The following is a 20,842-nucleotide window of genomic DNA, read 5'->3' as shown; positions in this document are numbered from 1 at the left end:
CTCGTTTTCGCATTCGTTCTTCCTCTCTCAATTCTTGCTCACACACATAGATTCAACTTCAATTCTAACATGTATATACCATTCTGACTACCGTGTAACATGCGCAAGTGCTTTATCGGTCTTATTTCTTTACCTGTTGTGTTTGATTTGTACTCTTATTTTTATTTTCCTTTTGTTCTTCGAATTTTACTAAAACTAAAGTTGCTCAGTTTATCTAATTAACCGATTGGTTTGAACTACATTCCTGTTTTTTTCAGTTGCCCAAGTTCCACCTTAGTTAGGTTAGTTACTTTCATGTAATCATGTTAGTAGTTAGTCACCCAACTAAAAAGCTAAGGCGTGGTTGCATGCCCAAACCTTCTCAGTATATCAACATCCGCACTTATCATCATTTTCAATTATATATAAACATTCATCTGTTCATTTTCTTATTTCAAATTTTATTTCTTGTCTATTTCTTTCAAATGAGCAATTTCTTTTAAGAATGATAAAATTTGTACATTAAATTATACTGTAATTAAAATGAAATTAAAAATAATACTGATCCTGTTGTAGGTGTTGCAATTGTAATTGACTTAATGACGTGACGGTGATAGAAAAGTTATGACTGTGGATAAGGTCCTAATTGTCGATCCTATGAAAGTCAATTTTTTCATTTGAATTTCAAGGGAGTGGAAATGAGGTCCTTATTGGGCGCCTATTTTTATTCATTCGAATTTAATGATTTAAAATTAAATTATTTTAGAGATTTGAAATAGTTTCATACGTATAAGATATTTGAATTGGTAATGGTGTCGTTAAAACAGAAATGATTTTTATGCACTATCCAGTTAGGTGGTCACCACGTACTTACTACAAACGAATCAATAATAATGCTTCGAACCTAATTTACTCATTCCTTATCTTTAATTTACCATATTCAAGCTATTTAAATATACCATTAACCAATCATCACACAATAATACATTCAAGTAGAACATTCAACGATGTGATGAGTTTCCTTACAAAAATTAACAAATTTATTAAAATATTATTAGTAAAAAATGTGAGTCATATTACTATCGAGATATATTTGTTATAATTAATCAAAAACCAAACATATGCAATTCTTAATCAGCTTAATTTAATCACATCTCCAAGAAGAAGCACTGCTTTTCATTTCAAATTTTATTGTTTTTCTTGTGTTGAATACAAAGGCCGTATAGAAAAGGAAAAAAGAAAAATCAACAATAATGGTGTTTCCTTAAAATCTCTTGTCTAACCCAAAAGTAGTAACGGATTAAGCCGTGACCACTGAAAAATTACATCACAAATGCACTGTTTCATTGCCTAAACCCAAACCCAAACCCAAACCCGCCCGATTGATTCGCGTACCGCACACTGAACGGGTCAACCGAGTTAGTGTTTGTAAAATTAGCAGGGGCAATTGTGTCATTTTGTCTTGTGGGAGCCGCGTTTGCTTGTTGGGCCTCCATTAGTTCGGGCCAGAGTGGGCCGAGCCCAGCCAGGGTGGCCCAATTGAAATTTTCGGAGCTCAATCGCTGAAGATTGAGCTTCTGATCATCTTGTAGTTGAGAATTTTTAAGCGAATCCATGGGGAAGTAACGGTCGTCGAGCTCGGGGAGAGAATCCAGAACGTCTTCGTATTGCGATGAGCACGACGACGACGAATCGTGGCTGTATTCCTTGCTCAGAACGCCGCCTACGTTGGCAGTGTTCCGGTACTGTCCGCTCGAATTCTTCTTGTATATCCGACACAAAACCCAATCATCGAGCTGAGAAAGAAAAAAATGATTTAGACTCAAAAAAAAAAATGAATTATCTATTAAATGTGAAATTGTTGTAACCTTGGAGCTGCCGCTCTTCCTAGTGGATTCCGAGAGCCTGTATTCATGCATAATCCAATTAGTCTTGGTTCCTTTGGGAGCTTTTCCTATGTAAAAAACCAGTGCTTTTTTGATCCCGACTTTCCTTCCTTCCGTTGTGATGATTTTATCGGTGCCGGTGGCTTTCCAGTAGCCCGAACCGGCTACACGGTTCGGGCGCGAGCCGTTGGGATATTTCCTATCTCTTGGGCTGAAGAAATACCACTCTTTCTCCCCAAACAGAGCTTTATCTGAAATCAAAAACCGAAACACTTGCTAATAAAACAAAGGATATCTACGCATCTTTTAAAATTTTATTTTTTCTAATAAACTTTGAAATTGATATATAATATAAGAACTTGTTGAAGTTTCTGATATTAAGTTTAAAATTTGTAGGAAAAATAAATATTTGGAAAATTTACGCAAATATCCATAAAAACGAATATACTTACTTGGAAGGTCCCATGGGTCGAACTTGTACAAATCGACATCTCCGATGATCTGAAGTGGGAAGTGGTGGCCGGCGACTTTCCGGCAGAGATACTGCACGAGAAGCTCCTCGTCCGTGGGGAAAAACCGGAATCCCGGCGGCAGACTGAGCTGCGAGCGCGGGTCGCATTGTCGGACGCCCATGATGGCAATTGAGTGTTTGATTAACGAAATCGGGAATAGTAGTAGAAATTAATATGTTTTGAAAGATACGGAAAAATGGTGAATTATGTTCGTTTTTCAGGCGGCGGGGGCGTATATATAAGCGGGTGAGTCTGGGTCAGGTGGGGCCCAGGGGAGCACCGTTTAAAGCGTGACACGTAGAGAGCGTTCAGCTTGCCGACCTTATCTTATGGAATTCGGTGGAAGCGTTTTACTAGTCCAGGTGCGTGAACTTAAATCACCACCCCACGCCGTCATTCATTTTTTGTGCCAATATTTTTTTTCCTATTTCTTAACAATAACAAAAATTCAAGTGTAATCACATGCTAGTACTAATGGGAAAAAAAAAATAGTCTATTCATCTTATTCTACGTGGAGCATGAGCCTTTTTCTATTTATACACAAGTTTTTTTTTTGTTTAGATATGGAATTATATGTAATTTTGTTTTGTTATAAGAGAAATTTAAGTAGTAGCAAAAATAAAGTAGAGATAATTAATTTTGACATTCTTTTTGGAGTATGGAGTACTTCTTATACAACCAATATCGTTTATTACGCAAATTGTCATATGCACTTATTCACATACTTTAACTATGAGCTCCTTCGATTTGAAAATTTTAATCTTATAATTAAATATTAAAAAGTTAATATTAAATAAATAATTACAGTATTTGACAATAAGTTATAGGAATAATCGATGTACCGATATATATTATTCTTTTAGAATATAAACCTTAGACTACTGTCCTGCATGCGCTAGCTAATCAATTTAGAGTATCCACAGTGGAGCGGATGATAGTTCGTCTGATGCATCGGGCGGGCTATCGTCCGCCACTGTAACCATGCGGACGATGTCCGATGCATCCTCCGCGCCCTATACATCGTCTGCGGACGATGGCGTCGGAACACGCATCGTCCGCGGTATCGTCCGCCCCACTGCGGGTCACGCGGACGATACCGCGGACGATGCAACACGTTTTCCTTTTCTTTTTTGTTTTTTTCAAAAATTTTATCTACTTACCCCCCATTTATCTATTTTTATCTATTTTTTTATTTCGTAGTGTAATGTTTGAATTTTAATGAAATGAAGTTTTTTTTCTAATTTTTATGGTGTTTTAAATATTCAATTAAATAAAATGCTTAGGGCGGACTATAGGGCAGCCTATAGGGCATCCCACTGCACGCGGAAGGGTAGAAGGATGAAATGCTAATGTAGCGGAGCATAGGGCGCCTATAGAGCAATGCCCTTAGTCAAAAAGATATTTTGCTTTGAACAAGATGAAAATAGAACATATGGAAAAGTAACTGAGTCTAGGATATCTTATTAGCTAAGAATAATGGGAAACATAAATATTCTAATGAGTGGCAATTGTATACTATATCCGGTCCTAAGTGATAATAGTATTCTTTCCTTCCAATAAAAATAGGAACATTTTCTATTTTTATTTATCTAATAAGAATAGTTCATTTCTATTTATAAAATTCTCTCTAAGTCATCACTAAATAATATTCTCTTCGTCCCACAAGAATATGTACTCTTTCCTTTTTAGTTTGTCTCACAAAAATATGTACTTTCTAATTTTGGAACTCTTTTTTCTCTAATAAGATGAGACTCATTCTCCACTAACAATACTTTATTTACTTTTTCTCTCTACATTTCTTTTACTTTACTAATTTTGCATTAAAACTCGTGTCGAATCTAAAGTGCATATTCTTTAAGGACGAAGAGAGTAATAGTATGGATTTTCTATCTATTACTGGCCTTCTCTTTCTCTCTCACTTTATTAATTAAACATTAATTTCTATATTCTTTCAAAAATTTATATTTTTATGAGATTCTTAAGCACAAAAAATAAAAAATAAAAGGAGCACAAAAATCGATTCTATCACCGATTATTGATGTCATTTTCCAAGACTTTTTCCCATCATCTCACTAATTAATTGATTCGACGTCGTATGGGTGTGTGAAAACCACGTGGGAGTAGCTTGCACTCCACGTGGACATCTCGACTTCATGTGTTTGGCCGAATATAATTTCCTTTTTCTCATATTTTTTTCCTCGAAAAAAGTGGTGGCGAAAGCTCGTTTTTTAGCAAAAGCTAAGAAGACACAGTATTCACGCTCGCACGACACGTCGTCGTTTTGGACTTTTGTGAGCTTTTTATTTGGTTGTTTCTTCCACTCTTCAACCTCTCCTATCTTTTAAGCCTAAGAGCTGAGTTGTCACCATTTTATGCTATTATTATTCTTTTTGGTCAAAAGGTTGATTTCTTTTCTTTTTTTAATTCCATTTCCTTTTTTTTGAATTGTTTTTTGGTGTTGATTACTTAGTTTGGCTTGTTTGGTGGATGGATGATGATTTGCCATTTTTATCCCACTTCTATTTTCTTTTTTTGGCTACGTGGTGGTCGGGGAGATCACTAATTGGATGATGGGAAAAATTTGGGTATTTCTACTTTTCGTCTAGAATTATATTAGAAGTGCAATTGTTTTTTATAAGTCAAATGTTAATTAAATTATGTGGTATGTTGTTTATTTGTCATAGTGTGAATGAACTTAATTTAACTCCATTGAAGATTGTTTGTACGAAAGCATTGAGAAGATTAATTCAATACATGAATATCCGGATAAGTCTTGTTTAATTCTTTCTTCTTATAGGTGGAGGTAATAGGCTTGCGACCATTTCCATTTTCCTTATTTTATAGGCAATATTCAAAATAAGGAATATTGATTCCTTCTATGGTAAAATAAAGTGTAAAATTCATTAAGCTCACGTTGACGATTGGAGGATGATGGATCCGCGAATTTCTGATGTTTGTAAATGCTGGTAGAGAATGAAGATTATGACACGAAGAATTTACGTGGTTCGATTTACTGAAGTAAATCTACGTCCACGGGAAAAAGGGAGGGCAAGATTGTATTGCTTGATCTGTTTTCTACAGCTTACAAATACAAACTTGCTATTTGCTATATGGTGTTTTATCTCTAGAGAGCTTAACCTTCTCATATCAGATCTAAGTTCTATTTATATCTTGGACTAAGATCGTGGCTTGCATCACCACCCTAAGTCGTGGATGTCGTGTAGGTCATGGCCTAAGATCGTGGATGTAGCGTAGGTCATGGCCTACGATCGTGGCCTGAGTTGACACCACGTGGTAGTGGGTGTGTTGGACATCCTGTATGGGTCCACTAACTCCTTGTTCGGTCGAATACTGAGACCGAACTGCTTTGGTTGCCGATCTGAGAGTAGAGCTTGATTGGTTGGCTTTTACCGAGCTGTAGGCTGAGGCCGAACTCTTTGGTAATGCCGAACTCATACTCCTGCTTTGGTTGCCGATCTGAGAGTAGAGCTTGATGGGTTGGCTTTTACCGAGCTGTAGGCTGAGGCCGAACTCTTTGGTAATGCCGAACTCATACTCTTCCTTGGGCTTTGGGCTGATGGGCCGTCATTGCTGTTGGGCTTGTTTAGTACGCACCCCATCACTACCCCCCCCGAAAAGCGAAGTGAATCACTTCGGCGAAGCGAGTCACTTCGGCATTCTGGAAAAGGGTACGGGGGAGGCTGAAGTCAGGGGACGTGCCCTGCGCGTGACTGCATTAAATGCGGCATTAAATGCGACAGTAAAATCCGGCCGTCGAATCCTTTGCTATTGGCTTCTTCTGCACTCTCTATCTTTTGCGTGAAAAATTTCCTTCCGCTTTCAAAAATTTCCTCAGGATTTCTTCAAACTTTCAAAGAGTAAGAACCATGTCTGCTTCTTCTTCGTCTGAGTCTGGTAGCGGTAAAAAAGGGGGTAAGGGGTCTTCTAGCCGGAAAGAATCCGGGGAGAAGACCGTAGAGTATTTTCACAGTATCTTGAGCAAGGATACTGTGATATCCCTTTACGAAAAATACTCTTTTCCTGGGGGGAAGGCGGTGGTTCCCGACGATGATCATAGGGCTAACGACCCGCCGGAGGGTTATGCCACCGTTTACGAAGCCTGCTTAGAATGCGGGCTTCGTTTCCCTCTTCCCCCACCTTTTGTAGAGCTTCTTGATTTTTTTCAACTCCCTTTAGGTCAGGTGACTCCGAATTCTTGGAGGCACTTGTCGGCTTTTGCTGCCGAACTCCGTAGGTTAGATAAGGATCTGTCTCTGCGGGCAATCCTTAATTTTTTCCAATTTAAAAGGAAGGGATCTTGGTTTTACTTGATCCCCTTGCAGCCTTTTAGGGCATTCTGCAAAACCAAGTGGCCGAAATGGCAAAACCGCTTCTTTTTTTATAATAGGACAGCGGCTCCGGGCTTCCCCTGGAGAGGGCCGAAGTCCGTGATTCCTCATCCTCGGTTAGAACCATTGGCCGAGCTCGATGACGAGCTCAACAAGATTCCCATAGTTAGGAAACAATACACGGAGTCTGAGCTCGTCAAGGGCGACGTCGTGTTCGACATCTCGTCTTCGGACGAAGAGGCCGAGGGTGAGGATTTCTCTTTACCTTTATGTTCTACTGCTTTAACGATGAAAACTAACCTTGCTTTCTTGCTTTTTGGCAGTGTACATGCTGAACAAGGCTACCCGAAAATCTTCGGAGTCCAAGGAGCCGGAGAGGCCGAAAACCACCAGCTCGGCGTCTGATGCCGAGAGGACTCCGAAAAGGCAAAAAACCTCTTCGGATCCGAAGAAGCCGGAGTCAACTTCGGCAAAGGGGAGGGGGAAGGCCCAGAAGCCCCCGAGAGCGCCAGAGAAAGATGTGGTCTTGGCGCCTCCTTCGGAACATATCTGTGAGCCGTTTTTATGGCCCACGGACTTCGCCGAGGTGAATTCTCTTCTTGATTTTCTGGCCTTGCTTTTTTCCTGTATTTTTTGTGGTCCCTTTGTTGACTTTTTTCTTTATTCATTTTCAGAGGAACGATATGCTCTCCAAGCTCGTCGCCGTCGAACTCTCCAAAGCGTCCAATGACTATGCCGAGATGCAGAGGAAATTGGCGGCTGCTTGTCATCGGGCCGAACAGGCTGAGGCTAACTTTGAGAAGGCCAGAGCTGCTAGGATTTCGGCCCAGGATGAAGCTCAGTTTGCCAAAAACCAGCTCGTCATCCAGCGAGAGCAGACGAAACGGAGTGATGCTGCCGCCGTAGTTGCCCAGGGGGAGGCTCTCCGTGTTTACACGGAGAAACTCTTTCTGAGCAGCCAGTTCTCGGCTTTTGTCGGTAGTCTGGTAAGGCTAATTGCCGATAAGGGCGAGCAGGGGGCCGACGTCGTGCTGCCTCTGTACAGCCGAGAGATAGCAGCTCGGCTTCAGAATCTGCCGCTCCTTGAGGAGCTCGCTTCATCCTCGGTCCTGCTTTCTGCAGACCGAGTCCGGAGTTGTCGAGCTGATCGGGACGAGAACCTGGAGGCTATCTTTGCCTCCGTGGGACCCGTTTCACCCGCTTCGACTTACAACGGAGAGGGTGAGGCCGAGCCGCTGGAGCGGGAGGCCGAAGTCGATCAGGCCGGGCATCCGGAGAAGGAAGCCGATCAGGAGGCGGAGGCGAGGCCGGCAGGAGGCGAGGCCGAGGCTGAGGTAGCCCAGGAGAAGGAAGCTGTACCAGACCGAGGAGCCGGAGACGAAGCTGGCGGAGTATGATTTCGTCTCCCTTCTCTTAGTCTAGTTTCTTCCTTGTAAAATGGCCTTGAAGCCTTAGTGTAAAAAATTTTCCTTGTGAATGAAAAATTCTCTACATTTGTCTTCGTATAGCTTTTCGTACTCGCCTTTATTCCTGTTGTATTTTACTATCTGCTCGGTACAGCTGCCGAACTAATATAGCTGCTTTGTACCCAAGGAGATGGAGATACTTCACTGGAAACGGCTGTACTCTTCGGCTTTGGACGAAGCTGAGAGAAGAGCTATAGCCGATCAGACGAAGAATGACGAGCTTCTGGCTCGTTTAGTGAAGCTGGAGGCCGATATCAAGGACTTAGAGTCCGATAAGAAAGATCTGGAGGCCGAGCTGAATACGGCCATTGCTGAGAGGACTGCGTATGAGGATTACATCCGTGTGCGCGGGGGAATGACCATATCAGATGTTCAGAGTCGAGTTGACGAACTGTGGGAGGAATATCATGTACTCCGTATGAACAATGTGCTGGAGAGCCCGGCTTGCCAACAAGTTGTGACATCACTGCGGCGTTGGGCTTCTCGGTACAACATTGTTCTTTCTCGGCGCCCCTCCATAGAAAGATTCCTTCGACATATCGCGCCAACAGATGCTCGCACTCCAGATCAAACCTCTGGTTCCCTTGTTCAAAATCGTGCTCCCAGCCAACAACGAACTCCGGAACAGCCGGAAACGTCAAGACGAGAACGGGCTCAGGAGCAACCGGAATCGTCAAGACAGGGACGGACTGAAATTCGCCGAGGAGTTGTGACTACGAGCGAGCAAGATCAGCAGATGCTTATTGCAGAGACTCTTCATCACCGAGGTGTTAGGACTTCTCGGGCTCGGGGAAGAGGCGTTGGGTCGAGGATAGCATCTCGTCGACCTGCTTATTCTTCATCTGCTCGGAACAACCGAACTCGGCTTCCAGAGGATTTTGCAGATAGGTGGCTTAACTTCAGCAACCCTGGACAGTAGAATAGTCCTTTGTAATAGCGTAACGCCATTTTGTAGGGTAGCGGAGTTGTATGCCGAACAAGATTTGAAAAATGAAATTTTGTTTTCGCTTCTAACACTGTATTTACAGCTTAGCGAAAAAATTTCATCGTACTTGTCCTCGGTCTTATGAAGTAAACTTCTTTGACCGGACTTGGTCCTTGGTCTTATGAAGTAAACTTCTTTGACCGGACTCGTCTTTGGTCTGATGAAATAAACATCCTTGACCGGACTCGTCTTTGGTCTGATGAAATAAACATCTTTGACCGGACTCGTCTTTGGTCTGATGAAATAAACATCCTTGACCGGACTCGTCTTTGGTCTGATGAAATAAACATCTTTGACCGGACTCGTCTTTGGTCTGATGAAATAAACATCTTTGACCGGACTTGGTTTGTGTTCTAATTTGGCGATTTGTCGCCGGGATCGAACTTTCCCTTGTCCTAATTCGGCGAGTTTTATCGCGTGGATCGGACTTTCCCAGTTAACCGAAGTGGTCTTATGCAGTAAACCTCTTTGACTAGACGTGGTCGTCCCCGGTCTTATGAGGTAAACTTCTTTGACCGAACTTGGTCGTCCTAATTCGGCGAGGTTTATCGCGTGGATTGGACTTTCCCTTATTGCAGTTCGTTTCAGACGAAGTGCTTGTTAAGCTGAATTGCGGTCTTGTATCCTCCTTGGAAGCTTGGACTCACAATCGTTGGCTTATTGCAGTTCGTTTCAGACGGACTGCTTGTTAAGCTGAATTGTGGTCTTATATCCTCCTTAGAAGCTTGGACTCACAATAGTCTTTAATAATCGATCTAAAAAGGGGATCAGCCTTTAAAGAACGATATACCTTGGTGCCATTTGTAAGAGACGACAAGCACATAGAGACAAAACACATAGAGAAAAAATGAAAAAGACGAAGGAAAAAAACTTTAAACCCCCTTTTTTTTAAAAAACGACAAAAGGTACAAGTAAGAAACAAACAAATAAAAACATGTACCCCTATGACCGAACTAGACACAAGACAGACTGACCGGACCTTGTCTCTTACAAGTGGTACTTCTTGAGGTTGGAGACGTGCCATGTTCGGGGTACTTGTTCTCCTGACATGTGAGTCAATTTATAAGACCCTTTGCCGAGGACTTCTGACACCCGATATGGACCCTCCCATGTGGGTTCGAGTTTGCCCAGCTTTTCTGCTCGGCTTACTTCGTTGTTTCTCAAGACGAGATCTCCCACTTGAAATTGAAGCTTTTTCACCCTTTGGTTATAATACCGGGCTACTTGCTCCTTATACTTGGCTGCTTTTATGCACGCCAATTCTCTTCTTTCTTCGGCGAGATCTAGTTCTGCTCTCAGTCCGTCGTCATTCATTTCTGAGGAGAAATTTAGAGTTCGGGGACTGGGTACGCCGATCTCCACCGGAATAACGGCTTCAGTGCCGTACACCAGGCTATACGGAGTTTCACCGTTGGAGGTTTTGGGTGTAGTTCGGTAGGACCATAGGACTTGAGGGAGATTTTCTACCCATTGTCCTTTGGCTTGTTCTAACCGAGCTTTTAACCCTTTCACCAGAATCCGGTTCGTTACTTCCGTTTGTCCGTTTGCTTGGGGATGGGAGACTGAAGTGAACCGTTGTTGAATGTTCAGCTCTTGGCACCAATTCTTGAACGTCTTGTCGGTGAACTGAGTCCCATTATCCGAGATGAGGATGTGGGGTATGCCAAATCGGCACACTATGTTCTTCCAGACGAAGTCCAATGCCTTTGAGCTCGTTATCGTAGCTAATGGTTCAGCCTCCACCCACTTCGTGAAGTAGTCCACGGCAACGATAAGGAATTTCATTTGCCGAGGAGCTTGAGGAAGTGGTCCCACTATGTCTATGCCCCATTGCATGAAAGGCCAAGGGCTTTGCATAGTGTATAGATCGGTCTGCGGCATCCTTGGGACATTTGCATGAATTTGGCACTTCGTACACTTCTTGACGAGCTGCACTGCCTCTTGTACCATGGTTGGCCAATAATATCCCCATCTCAGAACTTTTTTAGCTAAAGCTCTGGCTCCGATGTGGCTACCGCACGATCCTTCATGAACTTCTCTGAGGATGTAGTCCGTCTCTTCTGGTCCTACGCACCGCAATAACGGCTGGAGGTAAGACTTTCTAAAGAGGACTCCTTCATGAAGTTCGTACCGAAGAGCTCGGCACGTGATCTTCCGAGCTTCTCTCTTATCCTCGGGCAATTGTCCTTGATCCAGATACTGTAAGATCGGCGTCATCCAGTTCGGCGAGCTGGATACTGAATGTACCTCGGCTTCATCAATGCTTCGATGCATTAATTCTTCCGCCTTTGAGCTCGGATCTGAGGCCAACTTACTTAAGGCATCTGCTCGGCTATTTTCCGCTCTGGGAATGCGGATTATCCGAAAATAGGAGAAACTTCGGCTGATGCTTTGCGCTTTGTCCAAATACTTCTTCATTCTCTCGTCACGAGCTTCACTTGTACCCAACATGTGATTTACTATGACTTGTGAATCACAATGGACTTTGAGAGATTTGACGAGCAGACTTTGCGCTAACTGGAGTCCGGCCAGGAGGGCTTCGTACTCGGCTTCATTATTAGTAGTGGGGAATAGGAAACGAAGTGAGTAGGTTACCTCGTGTCCGTCGGGAGCGACAAGTAAAATACCAGCTCCACTTCCCATCTTGTTTGAAGCTCCATCTACGAATCCGCTCCAGCAGTCTGGCGGCTCTACTTCGGATTCCAAGGGCTGTGCTAGTTCGGCATTGGCAGAATTCTTCTGTTCGGCAACAACAGGAATTGCTTGATCGAACTTCGCTTCTGCAAGAAAATCCGCCAAGGCTTGTCCCTTGATGGCTTTCCGAGGTAGATATTCAATTGTGTGCTCTCCCAACTCTATAGCCCACTTGGCGATTCTGCCTGATGCTTCTGGTTTGGTCAACACTTGCCGAAGTGGCAGATCAGTTAAGACGCATACCTTGTGAGCATAGAAGTATGGCCGCAGTCTCCTTGCTGCATTTACTAATGCTAGAGCAATCTTTTCCAGAGGTTGATACCTGGTTTCTGGACCTCTTAATGCTCGGCTTGTAAAATAGATGGGAAGCTGCTTTAGGCCTTCTTCTCGTACAAGCACCGCGCTGATGGTTTGATCCGATGCCGCTAAGTATAAGAATAGTACTTCGGCTTCGGCTGGAGCAGAGAGAATAGGAAGCTCGGCTAGATAACTTTTGAGCTCGTCAAAGGCCCTTTTCTGCTCGGCTCCCCACTCGAACTTTGGTGCCTTTTTCAACACCTTGAAGAACGGCAGTTGCTTTTCGGCTGCTTGGGAAAGGAATCGACTCAGTGCGGCTAGACATCCGGTTAGCCTTTGCACGTCATGTATGGACTTCGGCATTGCCATGTTCTGAACGACTTGAACTTTTGAGGGGTTTGCCTTGAGTCCGTCTTTTGAAACCCAACAACCCAGAAACTTTCCCGAATCTACCAAAAAGGTACACTTTTGGGGATTAAGTTTGAGGTTGGCTTTCTTGAGCACGTTGAGAGTGGACTTGAGGTTGTGCTCGTACTCCGAGGTGCTTTTGCTCTTGACGACTATATCGTCAACATACACTTCGACCTCCTTTCCAATCAGGTGCCGAAAAAGCTTGTCTACCATCCTTTGATAAGTGGCTCCGGCATTCTTTAAACCGAATGGCATCTTTTTATAAGCGAAAATGCCGAAGTCAGTAATGAAGGCCGTTTTTGAAGCGTCAATCTCATCCATTAAAACCTGATGGTATCCTTTGTATAGATCAAGAAAACAAAAAATTTCAAAGCCTATCAGAGCTTCTACTTTTTTATCTATGTTCGGAAGGGGATAGCAATCTTTGGGACAGTGCTTATTTAGATCGGTGAAATCTATGCACATCCGCCATCCTCCTTCCTTTTTCTTGATCATGACAGGATTGGCCACCCACGAAGGATACTTCACTTCGAATAACACATCCGCCTTCAATAATTGACGGACTTCGTCATGGATGACTTGACTTCGTTCTGCCGCAAAGAGTCTTTGCTTCTGTTTTATCGGCCGGACCGAAGGATCAATATTTAAACGATGAGTGATTACCTCGGGGGGCACTCCGGTCATGTCCAACGGAGACCATGCAAAGACGTCTTTGTACTCCTTGAGGAGCTGGATGGTTTTTTCCCGAAGTAGAGGCGTTCCCGCGAAACCGATCTTAACCGTTCTGGATGGATCGTCTTCGTACAGCTGAACTGTCATCGAATTCGGCTCCGGTATGACTTCGGTCATTGCCTCTGACTCCGGCTGCTGTGATTGCTATGCTTGGTGGTGCCGATCTGACTGCTCGGCACTTCTAAGCGCAATTTGCAGACATTCCTTTGCTCTCTTTTGGTCACCTCGGATGACCGCTATCCCTCCTTTAGTAGGGATCTTGATGGTGAGGTGATAAGTGGAGCAAATGGCCCGAACTGAGTTGAGCCAGTCTCTTCCCAGGATGACGTTGTACGGGGACCGAGCTTTCACCACGAAAAACTCAATCATCGTACTGGAGCTAGTAGGCGCTTTCCCCACCGTGATCGGAAGGCTGATAATACCTTCAGGGCGGGTGTCCTCCTGGGCGAAGCTCTTCAGGGGAAGCGGAGCCGGGCTGAGCCGAGCTGGGTCCACTTCTAGTTTGTCGAAGCACTCTTTAAAAAGAATGCTGACTGACGCTCCTGTATCCACAAACACCCTGTGGATCAGTTTGTTTGCCACTCCGGCTTGGATGACAATGGCGTCTTGGTGAGGAGAGATGGCCGGGACGGGATCAGCATCCGAGAACGTAATCACTTCGTCCTGCTTCAGCCTTTTATGCGTTGGCTCCTCTCGATTGGAGCCTCTGCGCTCTGACTTCAGGGACGACTTGGTCTTCCCAGCAGGGAGAGCGTCAATAGTCAGGATTACTCCATCATATTGCGGCTCGTCATCGTCTTCGGGATCCGGCTGCTTTTTCGGATCCTGAGGGGCGCAGTTCGCTCCTCTCTGCTTCTTATTCTTCTTTGACTGCTTGCTTTGGTATTTTTTCAATGTCCCTGCCCTCACAAGAACATCGATACCTGCAGCCAAGTTTCTGCACTCCTCGGTATCGTGACCGTGGTCTTGATGGTAGGAGCAGTAGTTATCCTGGGGTCGGCGCGCGGCGGATTTCGTCATCCGCTTCGGCTTTTCGAACAGGTCAGAGTGTAGTTCGAAAATTTCCGCTCTCGGCTTGTTCAGCGGTACGAACTGAGCGGACGGCTTCTCGGGATTGAGACGGGGTCCCAATCTGTCTTGCACCGGAGTCCTTTGAATCCTTTCAAAAGGAGTTCGGCGAGGATGTCCCTGATCGCCAAAAGGAGTTCGGCGAGGATGTCCCTGATCGCTATGATCGGGCTTCCTCCTGTCTCCTCGGGACGATGAGCTGTCTAACGACCGTTTGCGACGGTCTGCCTCATCGGCCCGGGAGTACTGGTCCGCAATGTCCCACATTTCCTGAGCTGTCTGCGGACCGCACTCAACGAGCTTCCTGTAGAGAGCTCCGGGCAGGATTCCATTTTGGAATGCCGAGATGACAAGCAGATCGTTGAGATCGTCTACTTGCAAGCATTCCTTGTGGAATCTTGTCATAAAGTCGCTGATTTTTTCGTCGCGACCTTGACGAATGGAAAGCAGCTGAGCCGAAGTGATTCGGGCTTCCGCTTTCTGAAAGAACCTCCTGTGGAAGGCATCCATTAGATCTCGGTAAGATCTGATGCTGCCCTGGGGGAGGCTATCGAACCACCTTCTCGCGTTCCCGATGAGCAGCTCGGGAAACAGCTTGCACATGTGGACCTCGTTGAGACCCTGGTTCGCCATGTTATATTGATAGCGCCCCAAGAAATCGTGAGGGTCCACGAGCCCGTCGTAAGTCATCGACGGAGTTCGGTAGTTCTGTGGTAGGGGAGTTCGGGTGATGTCGTCCGAGAACGGAGTCTTCAGTGCTCCGTACACGGCGAATCCGATATCTCGTCGGTATGGAGGAGATTGAGTTCTCCTGTGATTCCGGTACCGAGGAAGAACAGGAATATGTCGGGGTTGAGGATTCTTCTTCCTGGAAGACACGGCACTACTGCGGTAGTGACTTTCATGTCTGGATGAAGAAGGAGAATCCTCCGTTTTCGTCTTCGGCTCTTGGCTCTTTTGCAGGAAGGCTAAGAACTCATCCTGCTTCTCAGCCAAGAACAGCTTGACAGCCTCATTCAGATCAGGCTGCTGGGAAGACTCAGTGGGAAGATTTTTGGAGCGGCCTGTTCCTTCGCCATGAGAACTGGTGGTGGATTTATCCCTAGGCTGTTTTCCAGACCTATGGGATGGATTGGCTTCCTCCGGGTTCTCACGGGCAGGAATGCGGGTATTCTGCGATCTGGTATGCATTTTTTGGGTGGAAAAAATGGATCAAAAATTCGCTTTATCACAAATTTTGTTCTTCGCTTCCCACAGACGGCGCCAGTGATGGATCCGCGAATTTCTGATGTTTGTAAATGCTGGTAGAGAATGAAGATTATGACACGAAGAATTTACGTGGTTCGATTTACTGAAGTAAATCTACGTCCACGGGAAAAATGGAGGGCAAGATTGTATTGCTTGATCTGTTTTCTACAGCTTACAAATACAAACTTGCTATTTGCTATATGGTGTTTTATCTCTAGAGAGCTTAACCTTCTCATATCAGATCTAAGTTCTATTTATATCTTGGACTAAGATCGTGGCTTGCATCACCACCCTAAGTCGTGGATGTCGTGTAGGTCATGGCCTAAGATCGTGGATGTAGCGTAGGTCATGGCCTACGATCGTGGCCTGAGTTGACACCACGTGGTAGTGGGTGTGTTGGACATCCTGTATGGGTCCACTAACTCCTTGTTCGGTCGAATACTGAGACCGAACTGCTTTGGTTGCCGATCTGAGAGTAGAGCTTGATTGGTTGGCTTTTACCGAGCTGTAGGCTGAGGCCGAACTCTTTGGTAATGCCGAACTCATACTCCTGCTTTGGTTGCCGATCTGAGAGTAGAGCTTGATGGGTTGGCTTTTACCGAGCTGTAGGCTGAGGCCGAACTCTTTGGTAATGCCGAACTCATACTCTTCCTTGGGCTTTGGGCTGATGGGCCGTCATTGCTGTTGGGCTTGTTTAGTACGCACCCCATCAGAGGAGATAGCTAGAAAAACTGCTAATTAATACTCTCATTAAAATAAAAGTGTACTAGTAATTAAAGTAGGAGAAAGATATAAAAAGTAAGAAAAAATAATAAATGTTAATAGATGGTGGGATTCATATTATTAATGATAAACATTTTCTACATTTAGACTTTGTCTAATTTTAGAGGACAATCAAAAGTCGTTTAATAGTCTATTTTATTTTAGGACGGAGCAAGTAACTATTTTGTTATCATCAAATAAGAATTATAAAAGCCCAAAAGTTGAGGATTAATACTTATAATAGAACTCCAATTTATTTAAACACACTCCAATTTAAAGGATAGAGCTAATAAAGGGTTGGGGCTTGAGTTACCATAACTAATTTTTCGAAAATCAATTGTTTGTAAGTTTTGGGAATAATAGTACAAGAGTCTACTCTTCGTTATAGAATCAAACAGAAGATTCTATTCAGACATCGAATCCGAAAATTTAAAAATACAACCTATGTTGAGATATTTAATTAGTACCCATTGTTATTAGGATAATTTTTTTCTTAAACACTGTTGACAAAAAGGACAAGCATGTACGTGTTTATAAGACAAGGATGACAACAATTTTGGAGCATAAGGGAGGGTGACTTCATGACGATGAGATTTTGACACATCCTCTTCAATTATGAAACATTAGGATAAGATCTGAAATAGTGAGCTAATCATACTATTTTAGTTAATTAATCAAAGTATGACATTATCATGAGCTAATCACATCTCACCAATTCGGATTGCGTGCAGAGAGATTCTTTTTTCATTTCTAAACAGAAATTAATTAGTACTACCACGGAATAAATATTCCACAAATATATTTGACCTAATAAATGCATACAATAGGATCGCAATGTATATATTCCTTGAAAAGGGAAATTTTTTGTTAACCCTTTAACTTTTGATTGACTTTTAGTGAAATTCCATAACTTATAAAAATAGTTAATTAAATATTTTTTGCATATTTCTTTTATATAGTTAAATTTTTTTATGGAATTAGTGATTTAAATCATAATTTTTTTATTAACTTCAGTAAATTTAGCATTATTTTATATTATGAATGGTTTGTTTTTTATAATTACTACTCTCTCCATCTCACCATAAGCAAGCCACTTTTGTTGGCACGAGATTTAAGAAATTGATATTTAAAAAATTAAATTGAAGAGCAATAAAATATGAGAGATGAAAAAGTAGAGGAGTGAAAAAATAAAATAGATAAGAAAATAAAATAAGGAAAATATTTTTTTTGCTTAAAATGGAAATGAATTAATGTGACTAGATTATTGTGACTCGATGGTGGGATGTATATGTACAAAAGTGACTCCAAATTATTTCGTTTGTTAAAAGCTTTTCAAGATAAATTCTAAATTATTCATGTGCTGTGATCCAAAAAATATGTAACAGAAATAAAGCGCATTATTTATACATAGGTACCAGCCACATGATGTACAAAGAAGAAACAATCTATCATTAAATATATATTTTGGTTGCAACTATGAAATTTCTAGTCGAATTAGGTAATGCACGCTTCTGTATTTTTTTTTCTCTCTCTAAACAATTGAAGCTAAATTACATCGTTTGTAGTCGAAAAAATTGTGGTCCAAACTATTTGAATAGGTGTCGTGACTCGTGAGCCTAACTTGTAAGATAATCTATTTACAACTCATATCGAAACATATGGTCCAGTTCATGTGAGACCATCTCCAATCTAGTTGGTGTTCGGATTGTTAAACCAAAATAATAGGTAAGATACGATATGTGATGAATCATAGAGTTAGGGTGCATACGTTATATTGCTAACTTACTATTAAATTACTAACTATAACTAAATAATAGACATTAAATTTTTAAATTAGAGGCTAAGATTATTCAGTTTCGAATATCAATATAGTGAACAGAAAATGTCAATTAATGTATTTATGTCAATTAACAATAAATTAGTTATAACTAACTTTTAAAATATATCTCAAACCTTTAAATACATATAACTATCTCAAATTTGTTATTTTTTCACACAACATATATCAAATTTATAAGGATTTTGAGATCTCACTTGCATATGTTCCAATGTAAAAATTTGAATTTGTTTTGTGAATTTTGGTATTTTTTGAGTAGGTAATATCAATATAACTGTCATAATATGTCAACATAATACGTGTATAATGTCAATATCAAATTGTGTTGACATATTCAAGGAACTGTGTTGATAGGTTTAACATAACATATTGACATCTCGATTCAAAACCCTAAATTTGGTAGCTATTCTTATTTTTTAATATTAAAATATAAAAAACGAAATTACACATGACAATTTATAGACATTAGATCCCTAAAATCTTAGTCTTAAATTAGTTTTAGTTGGTAATTAAGAATGAGTTAACAATTGATCACATCTCTAACAGAATTATACTATAAAATTAAATTAGTTATAGAGTGAAGTTAGGATGGTTAATCATGTTATAATTATACAATCAAATTTTAGTATTATAAAAGCAGACCAAAATACATTGGTAGGTAATTAAACTTAAAAAATTATATACAACTTAATAAAAGATAATACTCTCTCCGTCCTACAATAAGAGTCACAATTGGTGTTGACACGAATTTTAAGAATTGTAAATGTAATGTAAAGAATAGTGGGTCGAAAAAATTAGTGAAATATAGGGTCCACTTTTTTAAATTAGATTTATTTAAAATATGAGTGAAATGTGTTAGTAGAACGTGTGACCTACTTACCATAAATGATAAAAGTGAAGTGTGACTTTTATTATGAAACGAACTAAAATAGCAAAATGCGACTTTATTATGGAACGAACTGAGTAGCATTTAGTCACAAATAATACCCCTTAAACTGATATATAAGGTCATCCGCAACGCTCTCACTTATCCGTCCCTTAAATTACTATTAATGGGACCCACTGTACTTTTTTATTCCATCTCTTAACTAAGGGACGGAACCTGCAACCCTCCATCTCTTATCCGTCCCTTAACCGTCCCTTAAATTACTATTCATTCAATTTCGTTTTTTATTTTTATTTCCAACAAATTCAATTAATAAAAACACACTTCATTAAAAATAAAATAAAATTACAACATAAAATAAAAATACAACTTAGAATTCAAAAAAATAAAAAAAACACATAATTAAAATCCTAAAAAAATAAAAATTACATAATTTAGAATACAATGTTATAGAAAATAAAAAAAAACTAATCCGCAGGCGAATCATCCCCCGAAGGCGGTGGAGGTGCACTGAAGCCACCTGGAGGCGGAATACCTAGTTGTCTTGCCATAAACTCAATTATGGCAAGGTAGGCTTGGTATTGGAGAGGCGTCATGCGGGAAGTGTCCGCCATTGTGACGGTCATGTACATGGGCATTAGGGAGTTCGAGGGTGCCCCCGAGCCCGAGCCCGCTTGGCTTGATTCGGCTCGACCCCTCCTCCCTCTAGCCGCCTTCTCCGCATTTCTCCATTGCGGCCGACAGCGCCCAAGGGAGGAACCCCTCGGCATCGCCTGCCGTGCCCTCAACCTCCTGCGAGGCAAACTCTTGTGTGGCGCTGCCCGAACCGCCCTCACTAGACGAGTATTGGCCCCCCGCCGTGTGCTTCGTGCGCTTTGAGGTCGAGCCCGAGCTGAACCGGACACCGTTGGCCCACCTTTCCTCGTCTTTGACGACCTCCCAAACATCGACAAATTTGAATTGTTTGGCGGTGTCGTCGTAGTAGACTCGCAAAGCCGGCCTCAGAATGTCGGCTCTCGTGGCTCTGCTTTGGTAATGAGCCGCTTCACTCTTGTAGATGGCGCAGAATTTTTTGACCTCTCTGTCGACTCGGTCAAAGTGAGCGCGGAGCATCTTATATGTGCGGCGGCGGGACCCCTTCGGCTTAATCTATTGGTAGGCCTCGATGACCTTTTCCTAGAAGCACTTCAGGGGTTGTTGATTCTCGACGATGGGATCGTACGAGACGCTGATCCAGGCGTTGTACACCGCCAGCGTTTCTTTAGGGCTGTACGGATGCCGGCCTAGATCCTTCTCCTCCTCCTCGTCCGTCCCCGCCCTGGAGCTTCCACTGCCTCAGACTCCTCCCCGCCTCGGCCTCCTCCGCCTCTTCGGCTTCCTCCTCCGCCTCGGCCTTCTTCCGGAGTGGGTTCAACGGAATAATCCTCCTGAATCTGGGATAATCCCTGCGAATACCTCAGGGCGGAGGGACGGGCGTATGCATCCACATCAAAATGGGGTGCCCGGCGTCGACGAACCGGATCCACCACAAAGGACATTGTACATGCACCCCCAGTCGCTAAACACGTGATGTCAAACCCGCCGGAGCCGCCACCACCAGAGTTTCTGTCGCCGAACATTTTTTTTTCCTCAAACCACCATCACAAGGGGGAGGGGGGTTTAGGCAGACCCCCAACCTGTATATAGACATGCCCACCGGTTCCGGTTCCGAACTGGAACCGTGGCAATTT

At 42.6% G+C, this 20,842-nt stretch overlaps 1 protein-coding gene across 1 annotated transcript; it reads right to left on the bottom strand.

The window, feature by feature from the left end:
• Window positions 1-1,134: 1,134 nt before the first annotated feature.
• On the bottom strand, window positions 1,135-2,591 carry LOC121787701 (NAC domain-containing protein JA2L-like). The gene is made up of 3 exons (XM_042186518.1): window positions 2,318-2,591; window positions 1,848-2,116; window positions 1,135-1,775 (listed from the first exon to the last, which is right to left on the bottom strand). The coding sequence occupies exons 1-3, from the start codon at window positions 2,496-2,498 to the stop codon at window positions 1,323-1,325; spliced, it is 903 nt and encodes a 300-aa protein (XP_042042452.1). The 5' UTR covers window positions 2,499-2,591; the 3' UTR covers window positions 1,135-1,322.
• Window positions 2,592-20,842: the final 18,251 nt, after the last annotated feature.

The sequence above is a fragment of the Salvia splendens genome, chromosome 22 (assembly GCF_004379255.2).
Source record: "Salvia splendens isolate huo1 chromosome 22, SspV2, whole genome shotgun sequence".
Lineage (NCBI taxonomy): Eukaryota > Viridiplantae > Streptophyta > Magnoliopsida > Lamiales > Lamiaceae > Salvia > Salvia splendens.
Note: the sequence above shows the minus strand (reverse complement) of the source record. Positions and strands in the feature narration are given on the sequence as shown.